Source organism: Eschrichtius robustus, chromosome 18 (genome assembly GCF_028021215.1).
Source record: "Eschrichtius robustus isolate mEscRob2 chromosome 18, mEscRob2.pri, whole genome shotgun sequence".
Taxonomy (NCBI): Eukaryota; Metazoa; Chordata; class Mammalia; order Artiodactyla; family Eschrichtiidae; genus Eschrichtius; species Eschrichtius robustus.
The window spans coordinates 79,796,891-79,809,468 of NC_090841.1; the positions used below are offsets into that span (position 1 = coordinate 79,796,891).

Consider the following 12,578-nt stretch of genomic DNA (forward strand, 5'->3'; position numbering starts at 1 on the left):
AAGCCCGTCTGTCTAACGGTATGGTTTTCACCACTGCCTACCAGTACCGTTAAAATGAAGTACTAAGCCCGCAACGTAGCTATTCTTTCCATAGAAGACAAGATTCAGCCCACACGGGAACCGTTGTGTTTTTGCCCTGAATCCCTTTGCTTGAAAAAGCACAGTTAAGGGCCCGTGCTTCTGAGTGAGGTGAGCGGTTGCTCCTTGTCCTTTGCAAACCCGGGCACTCTCTAGCTCCAGCCAAGGACGCTCCGCCAGGAGACCAGCACCGAGGCACATCTGGTGGCCAGGTCAGGCTCCGGCCGGACAGCCTGCCCTGAGTTCTGAGTGGCCCTGCTTGGCTGGCCCGTGTCGGGGGCTGCCCGCCCTCTGGGATCCTGACTCCACTGCTCACGGGCTGGGTCCCTTGTAGCAGGTCAGCTTCTGAACGGGTTTCCTCATCTGTAGAACAGGAACCCCCTGCCTTTCAGGGTCAGGAAGGTCAGTGACGAAGTTAACGCGGCTGCTGGGCCAGCCAGGCTGTGCGCGCGGCGCCTGACGGGTGCTGACCTGCTGCCCGGGGCCGCGCCCGCAGGATCAGTCAGTGCCAGCCCCACAGCGGTGGACGCGGGCTGGCCTGGCTGAGAGCTGGGGGGAGCGGCGAGAGGGTCACCCCGCTTCCCGCTGGCTGGCTGAACAGCTGTAGCCCTCCCGCCTGCGACAGAAAGGAGACGGAGCGCGAGGCCGCCGGCAAGCTCGGTCCCAGGTCGCCCGCGTCGTGCCCGCCTGTCACACCTGTGCCGTCACCCGTGTCACCCAGACTCCTCTCGAGCCACAGCCCTGGCCCCGTGGTGTCTGCTCAGAGGCAGCAGAGGACGGTACCCCAAGCACCAACTGTTTAAGAAAGAGGTCAAACAGGATAGAGGTGAAACAGAGCCTATCAATCAATCAGAGGAAACGGGCTGGACGCTTGCAGGGGTTTCTTTCCTCTGTTGGCGTTTTCTGTGGTTAACAGGTTACTTTGTAACCAGGAAAATAAATGTAAAACCGTATGCCCACACCCAGTCCAGCGCTGCCCAGCACGTGGGGTACAGGCTGCTTCTCCTGCTTGAGACCAGGTGACCCCGGGGAAGGGGTCCCGCCTGCCCTTCCCATGACGTCTTCCGGGACCCCGTGTAGGACTGACGTCCTGGTCTCACGGTTTCAGGGCCGTCCCACGATGTCAGGCCCCGGGCTCAGGGGCCAAAGGCCATGGTGTGGGCTGATGTGACTTTACTGAACTACTGCGTCTGTGGCCGTCGAAACCCATTCTTCAGCACATCTACTAGCACCCGTGGGGCCATGACAGTTTGGTTTATTTTAAGGTTAACTGAGCAGCCACGACAGAAACTTTAACGTCAAGCTTTTATCGTGACTTGAGGCAGCACAGAACCGCGCCGGAAGCCGTGGCCTCCGCATGCCGTGTCCTCAGCTCCCTGGTTTGGGGTCTTCTGTCCTCGGGTCCAGCAGCTCCCACGTGGACACGCCGCTCCTGTCCTGGGGAGGGAGACGGGCCGGGTGAGAGTCAGGGCGCGGGGGCAGGGCGGCACAGGGTCGTCGGGGCTGCATCCCGGCCCGCACCTGCGGGCGGTGCTCACCTTGATGCTGACACCGTGGGCCGCCAGGTCCCGGCGCAGCGCGTCGCACGCCTCCAGCAGGGGCCGCCTCTCCAGGAGCTGCCGCCGCGCCTCCCCGGGGGCCTCCCCCGCGGCCAGAGCGAACTGCCGGACCTTCTGCCGGAAGCGGACCAGCTCCTCGACCACGCTGTGCAAGGCGGCCGGGCTGCCGGCCCCTGAAACACACTGCCGGGGCGCCGGGTGAGCGGACGGGGGCCCCGGGCCGGGGAGGGGCCAGGGGCGCGGCTCATCTCCCCTCCCCTCGCCCGAAGGTCCCAGTCGCCCAGGCCGGTGAGCGGGGGCTGCCACTGCAGACGGCCAGCACCTGAGGGTCATTGGGCAGAGCCGGCAGGCCTGGGCCTTGTCGACCAAGGAAACCAAACCTGCTGGCTCCGGCCGCCGTTCAAGGCCCTGGACGTCCTGCGCACGGGTGGGCGTGCGCACAAACGCGCACAGGCGCAGCCCCGCGGCGCTCTCCCCCGGGGCCGGGGACCAGCAGCGTGGGTGCCGGCCGGGGGAGTTCCAGGGCTGGCTTGGGCCCGGAGCCCTTCCAAGTTGCCAGGCGTCCTCCCCCACCCCCCCCACCCCCCCACGGAGGAGGGGCCGGCGGTCCAACTCCTTCAACCTCACGTGATCCGCAGCCACTGCTCCCACAGTAGAAGACGGCTCGTTACAGAAACGTGAGCCCCCAGCGGGCTCCGGGGGCGCCCCAGCTCGGGGAGGAGGAGGGCTTGTGGTGACCCAGCGGAGACCTGGCCCCCTCAGCCTAGTGTGAGCCGCCAACAGGCCCTGGGCCGCCCAGGGAAGGCCGCAGTCCACTAGGGAATCAGTGTCTCTCGATAAACCAAACAGAAATCATCACAAAGATACGCGAGTCTTTGTGTTGAGGCCAGAGAAGCTCACAGCCTAACAAACAGTCCTAGGAGACGTCCCCGCTCACGGCCAGGGCAGCCGGCACCAGGCCTCAGCTGTCAGGTCCCCCAGCCCGGCAGTGTGGGCTGTGCCCAGGCCTCACGGCAGCAGGTGGCCCGGCAGGGCCCACAGGGAGATCCGGGTCGGCGTGCCCCCCGTGTGCAGTCCAGGCTCCCCTGTTAACAGCCTGTTCACACTGTTTTAGAAAGTGGCAACTATGGCCCTTTCCTTTCCGCTCCTGATCCTAAAAGGCTGTTAGGTGAGGCAGAGCGAGGCGGGCCCCCTGGAGGAGGAGGGACCCTGGCCTGGGGCGTCAGGCAAGGACGCTTCTGTGCAGAGGGCAGCCTGCTGGGGGTGAGGGGAGAGGCGGCGGCCGCGGGGAGACAGGTACACGTGGGGAGGGCAGCGGGTGAGTGATGTTGGGAGGTGGGAGCCCAGAGGGGAGGGAGGTGGCCCGGGACTGCTGGGAACCGGAGTCGAGGTGTCGGGGGTAACAGTCGATACGGAGAGGGGACCCAGGATCCCGGGGGCTGGCTCCGCCCGCCTAGGGCCAGAGCAGCTGTGGGCAAGCGCAGCGAGCACCTGGTGCCCAGACCCTCCCCGCCGAGAGCAGCCAGGCTCCTGGGAGAAAGGCCGACTCCTGCCTGCAACACAAGGTACCGGATGGGCTGGGAACCTAAGTGCAGGAAGCAAGGACGTGCCAAAGGGGTGGGGCCGTGTGCGGCACCGGCCAGCTCCACGCTCCGCCCCCCCAGCCGCCAGCGGAGGGGGACCCGAGTCCACACTGGCGCGAGGGAGGGTCTCTGTGGCGTGGTCACGGTGCACATCCCGGGCCCGGGACAGACAGTCACGGCCCAGAGGATGGCGTCACGTGTGCTGAGTCCCTGAGGGCGGGAAGGCCAAGGGACGCTCCACACACACGGGACCGGAGGCCCGGCGGCCGAACAGCCCACGGGCCTGGACCGGGCCTCTGCTGAGGAGGGCGTGACGGGGCCGGGGGGGGTGCCGGGGGGCCAGGCCCGGGAATCCCCGACGGCTGGGGCTCAGACGGCGCCGGAGAAACGTGCTCCCTGCGGCCTGACTGCCGTGTGCACGGAACCCGTGGCGCGCCGCTCAGCGTGCAGCGGAGGCGCGCGCTCGTCCTGCTCAGAGCCTCGTTTCGGCGAGTAAACCCCAGCTCTGAGCCCGTTCCCCTTCTAAGGAACGTAACGCATCTGAAGCGCGGGGTACGCCTGGCCTTTAGTTACCGTTACACCCGGCGCTTCGGAAGGGAAGAAGCGGCTGTTCCCGTGTTAGCGTGTAGATTAGATTAGCATGTTAGCATGTAGCATGTAGATTAAGTCCCACGATCAAGGACTGAAGGGAGAAGGGCGTACCTGTCGCTCAGCCAGAGAAATCCCCACCGTCTCAAAGAACTGCTCCACGTAGGACACGATGGCACCGAACACGGCGGGGCTCCTGGGACCACCGGCCGCCTGCGACAAGTCACCCAGAGAAGGCTCTTGAAAGGCAAGAGCACCAACCCCGGGCAGGTCAGCCCCCGGCGGGCGCGGACGCAGCCCTGCGAAGCCGGCGCTCCCGCCCGCGGCTGGGGCCTGTGCTCTGAGCGCCTGTGCTGGCACCGAGCCCCAGGGCGGCGGCGGCAGCAGGTGGCCTTCGGGGCGTCCCTGGGTCCTGGGCGTCCGAGTGGAGCCTGGCGCCAGGGCCCAGGGTCGGGCAGGGCTGGGGGGCAGTCGGGGTCCCCACCCGGCTTCCTTCCCCATCTCACGTCTTTGTGACAAACTCAGACTCCACTGAGCTCCTGTGTCCACGTGCCGGGCCTCCCCACGGCCCACAGCTCTACTGACCCCGGCCGGGACGGGGGCCACACTCACGGGTGGCCCGGAGGCCACCGGCTCCGGGAGCTGGGTGGCCCCAGGGGCTGGCGAGGCGGCGTCTGCTCTGTCCTCAAAACTGTGGCCACGTCCCAGGAGTTACCTCGGCGGCCGCCTTCAGCTGTCTGTTCCCGTGGTGAGCCAGGTCCGTGACGGCGTCCACCGCCCCCGGCGTGTCGAAGTCGTCCGCCAACGCCGCCTGCACGGCCCCCTTGGTGCGGCCCAGCCTTTGGGGAGGTGAGCAGACGGGGCCGCTCCAGGGACCGGGCTGGGTGGCAGGAGCCACAGCGCTGGCCGGGCCCCAGGACGGACGCCCCCCGGGGGCTCCACTCTCGGGCTCCCCGCTCGGCTCCCATCCCCAGGGCAGCCCTTCCAGCTCCTTCCCTCTGCTGTCAGACCCCCTCAGGAGCCGGCTGCCGCGATGCTCGACCCCCTCAGCCCCTGGCAAGGAAACGGAGGTCACCGTCACCTCCTCCTCGCCTGCCCCCTGCCCCGTCCCCAGCGGCACCGTCAGGTCCCCTTCGAGCCACCCCTCGCTCACACACCGTCCTGCCCGCCTGCCGGTCAGTCACCGGCCCCTCCGAGGCTCCGCCACCGTATTGATTCCCTGCTGCCCCTCGTCCCAGACTTTCCCCACCTCCTCCGGGTGCCCTGCTCCCCAGGCGCAGGAAAGGGTTGGGCAAAGCCCCCAAGCTCTTCCCCCCGAGCCTGGGCCCGAGTGACCACGGGGAGAAACAGACCTTTGCTGCCTGGGCTCCTGCGACCCAGCGCTGTCTGTCACCCAGCGTGACCTGACCCCTCCTGACTGATGCGCAGACTCTCCCCTGCACGCCTGCCGGTGAGCGGCACTGCCGGTCCTTCCCTGGCACCCGCCGTCGGGAGGGTGGCCGAGGGACTGACGGCTCCCAGCCACACAAGGCCCAGCTGCCCGGCCCCAGGGCGTGGGCTCCGGCCTGGGCGCCACTGTGACCAACAGGCAGCTCCTGCCTGCCTCCTGTGGATGCCCTCCTCCCGGCCGGCCCCGAAGGAGCCCCGGGCCCTCTACTCCTCTAGGGGATCCCTGGGCAGCGGGGCACACAGACCCCACCCACCACCAGCCTCCGGGGACCCCCGATGACCCTGCCCTCATCTCCCTCTGGTATCCCCCGAGGCTCTGTCCGTCTTCCCAGTTTCTCACCATCTCTGAAGCCAATCTCAAACCTTCCTCGCATTTTTTTGGATGCAGTTAAGACACAGAGGACCAGGTCGAGCCGTTTACCGAGCAGCAAAAGTGGAAACACTGTCTCCGCCTCCGGCTGGGCTCCGTCCTCCCGCCCGCGCCACCACTCGGTTCACTTCCCGGGGCCCCTTGCTGCGCTCCCACCTCTGCAGGCACGGCCGGCCTGTGGCCCCGACCCCCGGGGGGCGGGGGGCACACGCTGGGCTTCCGGGCGCGCCCGTCGACCCCTGTCACTGCGACCCGGGTCCCCCCTCCTTCCTTCAGCAGCTCGCTCGTCCGCCCACCCGCCCCACTTCCGTCGACCACGCCATCCACGAGGCTCCTGACGCTCAGTCGCGACCGTGGGCCGTCCAGGCCTCCCCGAAGGCAGGTCCCTGCCCCTCCCCTGGCGGGCCCGGGGCTCCCACCAGCCCCACCCCCGTGTCCACAGCGCTCCCTCGGGCGGCCCTGAGCAGCACCCACCTCTCCCACAGCACGTCCTCCTGGACGGGGCCGCCCGCCAGCTGCCCCCTCATGTAGGCCCGAGCGTCCCCCACGAAGGCGGCCACGGCACGGAGCAGACGCCTGGCCTCGAGCATGGCGCTGTCGCTGTAGTCCACGGCTGCGGGGAGGGAGCCCGGTCACCCGGGAGCCGCGAGCGCCCGCAGACCGCCAGGCTCTGTCCTGACGCCGGGCGTCCGGCCCCCTGGGAGGAAACATGGACACCCCTCCCCACGTGGGTGGCCGAGGGCTCGTTCCCGTTGACAGATGTACAGACAGACAGACGGCTCTGGAAAGCGGGGGCCCCGCCAGGCGCCTGAAGCGCCTCTGGGGAGGCCAGCCGACCGGTGCCACGAGGACTCGGGCTCCGTGTTCCCGGAGGAACAGGAGACCCGGCCGTCACCCCGCCCGCGAGCGTGCGGGGACAGATTAGGGACACTGGCTGCGCCCGGGCAGCCCCAGGTCTCTGGACAGGGGTCCAGCCAGCGGGAAGCGCCGGGGTCCCCAGACTCGCCTTCGGGGCTGGAAGGGGACGCGCCCTCTGGCCCGGGGGAGGGGCGATGCCGTGCTGAGGGCTCCCGGCTCAGGCCCTGTGCCAGGACGGCCAGGCCACGAAGCCGGGGGGCAGGTGCCGCGGCTCAGGCTCTCCGGGCCCCGCGGAGCGCTGGGCACCCGAGTCCCACTGCAGAGCCGCGGCCTCGGGCCAGGCTCCGGGGTCTCCCGGCCGAGCGCCGGGACCGTGCTCCCTGGAGGATCCTCGGGCTTCCGTTCAGAACCCAACCTCAGGGCACGAGGGCAGCAACAGCCCAACGGCACGGGGCGCACCCCACCCGGATTTCGGGGTCCCCAGAGGCCCTCAGAGGCTCCCCGGGGCCGCACGTGAGGAGCACCCAGGCCTCCCTGCCAGCTCACCTGACCTGTAGCTGCTCCGCAGGCAGAAGAGGCGGAAGACGTCTGGGGAGGCCGTGCTGAGGAAGTCCTGCAGGGGGCGGGGGCGGGGCCGGGAGAGACGGGAGCCACTAACCCCCAGGCACACGCAGCGCTCCTCCAACCACCAGTGTGGACACCTGGACCGCCCCCCGGGCAGTCGCGGGGTGTTCGCCCCCCGAGCCTGCGGCTGCGTCACCCCCACGCAGCCTGTGCTGTCGCTCATCCGATGTGACCTGCGGGGCTCAGACCCACAGCTGGATTCTGTTAGCGCGTCGTTCACTCAAGTGAGGGAGGGCGTGGATTCCTGTATCTCAATACAATCAACACCTGTCAAAGTCCTACAGATTTCATTCTGTGTGTTTAAAAACGTTAAGTTCTAAGGAAGGGGCCACAGATTTCGCCAGGCCAACAACAGGACCGACAGGGAAAAAGGTGAAGAGCCCCGTCCCACCCGACCTTCATCAGTAAGAGACCCGGTATTTCAACGTCCGTGTCCGTCTCCTGGTGCTCCTTCCCAGAGTGTGAAAGAGGAGTATTTCTTCGTCCCCTTAATTCCCCAAACTAGCCAACTACCTTGAGGCCCCGTGCGGTGGAGAGCACAGCGTGCGTGTTAATTCCCGCGTTTGCGCAGTCACGTGCCCTCGTGTTCTCACCCGTCACTTCCCCTTTAAATCTGCAAGCAGCAGCAATGGAGACCGAGCCCCTGCGCCGCGATGTAGTTGCTGCACCACGAACAGCACAGGCAGGTAAATAACTAGCACTGTCGCGCACAGAGCATCACTTACAGAATGCTAAGATGCGGGTGTGCCGTAACTGCAGTGTGTCTGTAACGGTGCCAGAAAGACGAGGCTTAGTGAACCACACACCAGACACCCAAGGCCAGGGCTGCATCCTGTGCCTTCTCTGCAAGTCCTTCTGTGTCCCGTCGGCCGTCACTCCAGCCACTCTGACAGCGCTTCCCCGACCTGCCAGGGTCTCGTGATAACCGGCTGTGCTCGGCGGGACCCCAGTAAACACGCACGCAGCTCAGCTGGCGTGGGGTCACACCGGGGACAGAGAGTGAACGCCGGGTACCCGGAGGGCCTTTAGCCACCCTCTGACTTTTCCCTCTCCTTTTTGAATTATTTCTTTAGGTTTCCTTCCCCACCAAAGCATGGACTCAACTGCTTCATAACTTGTTACAAGTCCTCTCCTGTCTCTGACAATGTAGCAGGAGGCCTGTTCCCCGTGGACATGCTTGCCTTAGGTGAGGATTTGTTTTTGTAAATTGTTGTCTGTTTAGCTTTTTATAAATCGCTGCCAGACGCTTGGTACGTGTGGCTGTGGAGCTGTTTGGGCAGAAGAAAAGCTGTGCATCTCCGCAGCGTGGCCACCGTCAGCAAGCCCTCCCCACAGCCCCAGGGCCCTGACCGCTGACAGACACACGACACGCCGCCCCCAGCCCCACGGGCTTCTCTCTCCGAGTTGGTACCTCTCCTGCACTCCTGACTTTCTGCTCATAATCGTGCATTTAGTCACAGAATTTAAAGACTAACATTATGGATATTTTACGTCTGTCTAGGTCTTCGGTTTTTCTGAAAGAAATCTCTTCTCCATTTTAGCATTTTTATCTTTTCGGGGTAGCCATGTTCTCTATTTCATCCAAAAAGGATTTCAGGTGGTTTTATTTTAAAGGGTTATTCCTGGACTTCCCTGGCGGTCCAGTGGTTAAGACTCCGCGCTTCCACCACCGGGGGCACGGGTTCAATCCCTGGTCGGGGAACTAAGATCCCGCACACCACTTGGGCATGCCCCACCCCCCAAAAAAGCTGGGGAGTTTCCTGCCACTCAGAATGTGGACTCATTCAGATAAACCTCAAAGTATGTTTAGAAATCTAAGTTAATAGTTCTCCAAACGCCAGCAACACTAAAGGGTATTTATTTTCACCACTGTGGGATGTCCCTATGGAGTCAGAGAGTTCAACGGAAATCTGGAATCTAACCTTTCTACGACATTCTGTGTCTGTGGACCGTTTCCTGATAATGATATAGAAAGAAGGTAGGACTACGTCAAACTAAAAAGCTTCTGCACAGCAAAGGAAGCAGTCAACAAAATGAAAAGACAGCCAACAGAATGGTAGAAAACATTTGCAGACCATCTATCTCATAAGGGATAAATATCCAAAATATATAAAGAACTCACACAACTCAATAGCAAAAAAAAAAAGATTCAAAAATGGGCAAAAGACCTGAATAAACATTTTTCCAAAGGAGACCTACAAATGGCCAACAGGTAGGTACCTGAAAAGATGCTCAACATCACTAATCATCAGGGAAATGCAAATCAAAACCACAATAAGATATCACTACACCTGTCAGAATGGTTGCCATCAAAGAAAAGAAATAAGTGTTGATTAGAATATTGCGAAAAGGGAACCCTTGTGCACGGTTGGTGGGAATGTAAACTGGTACAGCCACCGTGGAAAACAGTATGAAGGTTCCTCAAAAAATCAAAAATAGAGTTACCATACAATCCAGCAATTCCACTTCTAGGTACACATCTGAAGGAAACAAAATCACTATCTCGTAGACATATCTGCACCCCTATGTTCAATGCAGCATTACTGACAATAGTCAAGATACAGAAACAACCTAAGTGTCCACTGATAGATGAATGGGTAAAGAAGATGTGACGCACACTCACACACGCACATACACGTGCATATACATACTACGGACTATTAATCATCAAAAGAAGGAAATCCTGCCATTTGTGACAACATGGATGAACCTAGAGGACACTGGGCTCAGTGAAAGAAAGCAGAGGACGACAAATACTGTATGATCTCACCCACATGTGGAATCTAAAAATAAAAAACAAACTCACAGAAACAGAGCAGGGAATTCCCTGGTGGTCCAGTGGTTAGGACTCTGCGCTCACTGCCGGGGCCCTGGGTTTCATCCCTGGTCAGGGAACTAAGATCCTGGCAAGCCATGCGGTGTGGGAAAGAGAGAGAGAGAGAGAGAGAGAGAGAGAGAGAGGGGGGGGGGGAGGGGGAGGGGGGAGGGGGAGGGGGAGGGGGAGAGGGAGGGAGAGGGAGAGGGAGGGAGGGGGAGGGGGAGAGGGAGAGAGAGAGAGAGGGAGAGATAGAGGGAGGGAGGGAGAGAGGGAGGGAGGGAGGGAGGGAGGGAGGAAGGAAGGAAGGGAGGGAGGAAGAAAGAAATGGAGAGCAGACCAGTAGTTGCCAGGGGCTGGAATGTGAGGCTGGGGAAGACTTTGGTCTCCGACAACATCCAACAGCAGGGAAGTAACTCAGTCCTGGAGTAGCACCCCGCCATGGGCCACTCACTACGTGGTCAGGAAAGTAATGCAGACTTTGTAATACCTGTGAAAATTTTAAATGCATGTACCCAAGCAGATGTAGTTTAATACGGCCATGAAAAATATAATTTAAATGGCCATCAATAGGGGATGGTTTAAATTAATTAAGGTGCGCCCTTACAACAGATGATTCAGCCATTCAAATGAGTTAAGTCCATATGACTCATGCAAAAGACTCAGTAGTTTAAGAGACACCTGGGACAAACACCACTCGCACTAATGTTCGCATTGTAGGGGCCCCAGAAGAAGAGAGAGAGAAAGGGGCAGAGAGCTTATATTTCCAGCTAAGCTGGACATTTGCCTAGCCTGCGAAAGGAAATAGACATCCAAGCCCAGGAAGCACAGAGAGGCCCAAACGAGATGAACCCAAAGAGATCCACAGCAAGACACACTGTAATTAAAATGGAAAAATTAAAAACAAAGAGAAAATCTTAAAAGCAAGGGAAAAACAACTAGTTTCTCACAGGGGAACTCTCATAAGACTGTCAGCTGACTTTTCTGCACGCCAGAAAGGAGCAACGTGATATACTCAAAGTGATGCAAGGAAAAAACCTACAACCAAGAATACTCTACCCAGCAAGGCTATCTTTCAGATCTGAAGAAGAGAGAAAGAATCTTACAGACAAGCAACAGAACCCCTAAACCAACATTACACGACACGTTAAAGGGACTTCTCTAAGAGGAAAAGAAAAGTCCACAACTAGAAATATGAAAATTATGAAAGGAAAAATCTCATTGGTAAAGGCAAACGTTCAGTAAAGATAGAGTAACCACTTATAAAGCTAGTAGGAAGGTTAAAAGACAAAAATACTAAAAATCATCTCTATCCACAATAAGTAGTTAAGTGATACACAAAACAAAAAGATGTAAAACATGATGTAAAAAACATTAAACGTGGGAGGTGGGTAAAAATGCAAGCTTGTTAGCATGTGTTCAAACTGAGATCATCCACTAAAATAACCTCATATATACGTGGGATGCAGCAAAAGCAGTCCTAAAAGGGAAGTATTTAGTAATACAAGAAAAACCTCAGAAAAACTTAAGAAAAATCTCAAATAAACAACCTAACTTTACACCTTAAGGCACTAGAAGAAGAACAAACAAAACCCAAAGTTAATAGAAGGAAAGAAATCATAAAGGTAAGAGCAGAAATAAATGAAATAAAGACTGAAAAAAAATATGAAAGATCAATGAAACAAAGAGCTGGTTCTCTGAAAAGATAAAATCAATAAACCTTTAGCTAGACTCATCAAAAAAAAAAAAGAGAGAGAGAGAGAGAGAAAGGGCCCAAATCAATAAAATCAGAGTCTTGGAACAGGGAGGGGGAAGAGGCCGAGGCCCCCAGGAGCCGACACAGGAGGGGACAGGACAGGAAACACCGCCTCGCGCTTTTAGACAAGAAAGAGCCGTTTAACCCAGAAGCAGGAGAAGCCCGTCAGGGCCCCGGGGACACAGGGAACCGGAGATGGGGGTCTCCCGATGCACATCAGTCTCCGTGACACGTCGGCAAACTGGTGGGCACACGGGAAACACGACAAGCACGTTACCTTAATTGTGATGTAGTTCTTCAGTGATTTGGACATTTTCTCTTCTTTGCCCTTCACGTGCAAATGCCCTGAAACAAAAACAAAGTCACTCATCCTGTACCCCCAGAGGGAGGGTGAAGGAGGGCGCGTCTCCAAAGGCGCCTGGACTCCAGGAGCCCTGACCCGTCGCACGGCCCTGTGTGGATGCCCACACAGGCCCCCCAGATCGGCCCCGCGCTCAGCCCGCCAGGAAGGGGGGGGCCCACGTCCACCCTGGGCCAGGGCATCACACTGCGGGGACGGCCCCTCCCTCTCCTGTGACTCACCAACACAGGGGACCTGACTCAGCGCCCGAGGAGAGGACACATCTTTGCTTCCACAAAGCGTGCGGGTCTCCAAGCGACGCTGCGAGCGTTTCTGTAGCTCATTTCCAGACATATCCCAGCCTCAGCATCGTTTCACCCCCGCGTGTGAAAGATGGGGGACCCGAACCCCCTCAGGACTCCTCCATCTGAGCCTGGACCACATCTGTACGAGGTTCACTTCCAAGGGAGCTGTGATTTCCCAACAGAAGATTCTTCCACTTTTTCTGACACAACTTCAAGCACCACCTTTTTTCAAGCCAACTCTTCCAAGAACTGG

The 12,578-nt window shown here is 59.9% G+C and overlaps 1 protein-coding gene across 2 annotated transcripts in view; it reads right to left on the reverse strand.

Annotated features, from left to right (window-relative positions):
* Positions 1-23: 23 nt before the first annotated feature.
* CARS2 (cysteinyl-tRNA synthetase 2, mitochondrial) overlaps positions 24-12,578 on the reverse strand; it is a 40,178-nt gene continuing 27,623 nt past the window's right edge. For both annotated transcript variants that reach the window (XM_068526410.1, XM_068526409.1), the window contains exons 9-15: positions 11,958-12,025; positions 7,032-7,098; positions 6,102-6,240; positions 4,524-4,647; positions 3,923-4,021; positions 1,617-1,820; positions 24-1,515 (exon numbers count right to left, since the gene is read on the reverse strand). In XM_068526410.1, coding sequence (XP_068382511.1) covers positions 1,447-1,515; positions 1,617-1,820; positions 3,923-4,021; positions 4,524-4,647; positions 6,102-6,240; positions 7,032-7,098; positions 11,958-12,025 — 770 coding nt within the window. In that variant the 3' untranslated portion in view covers positions 24-1,446. The remainder of the gene's footprint in view (positions 1,516-1,616; positions 1,821-3,922; positions 4,022-4,523; positions 4,648-6,101; positions 6,241-7,031; positions 7,099-11,957; positions 12,026-12,578) is intronic.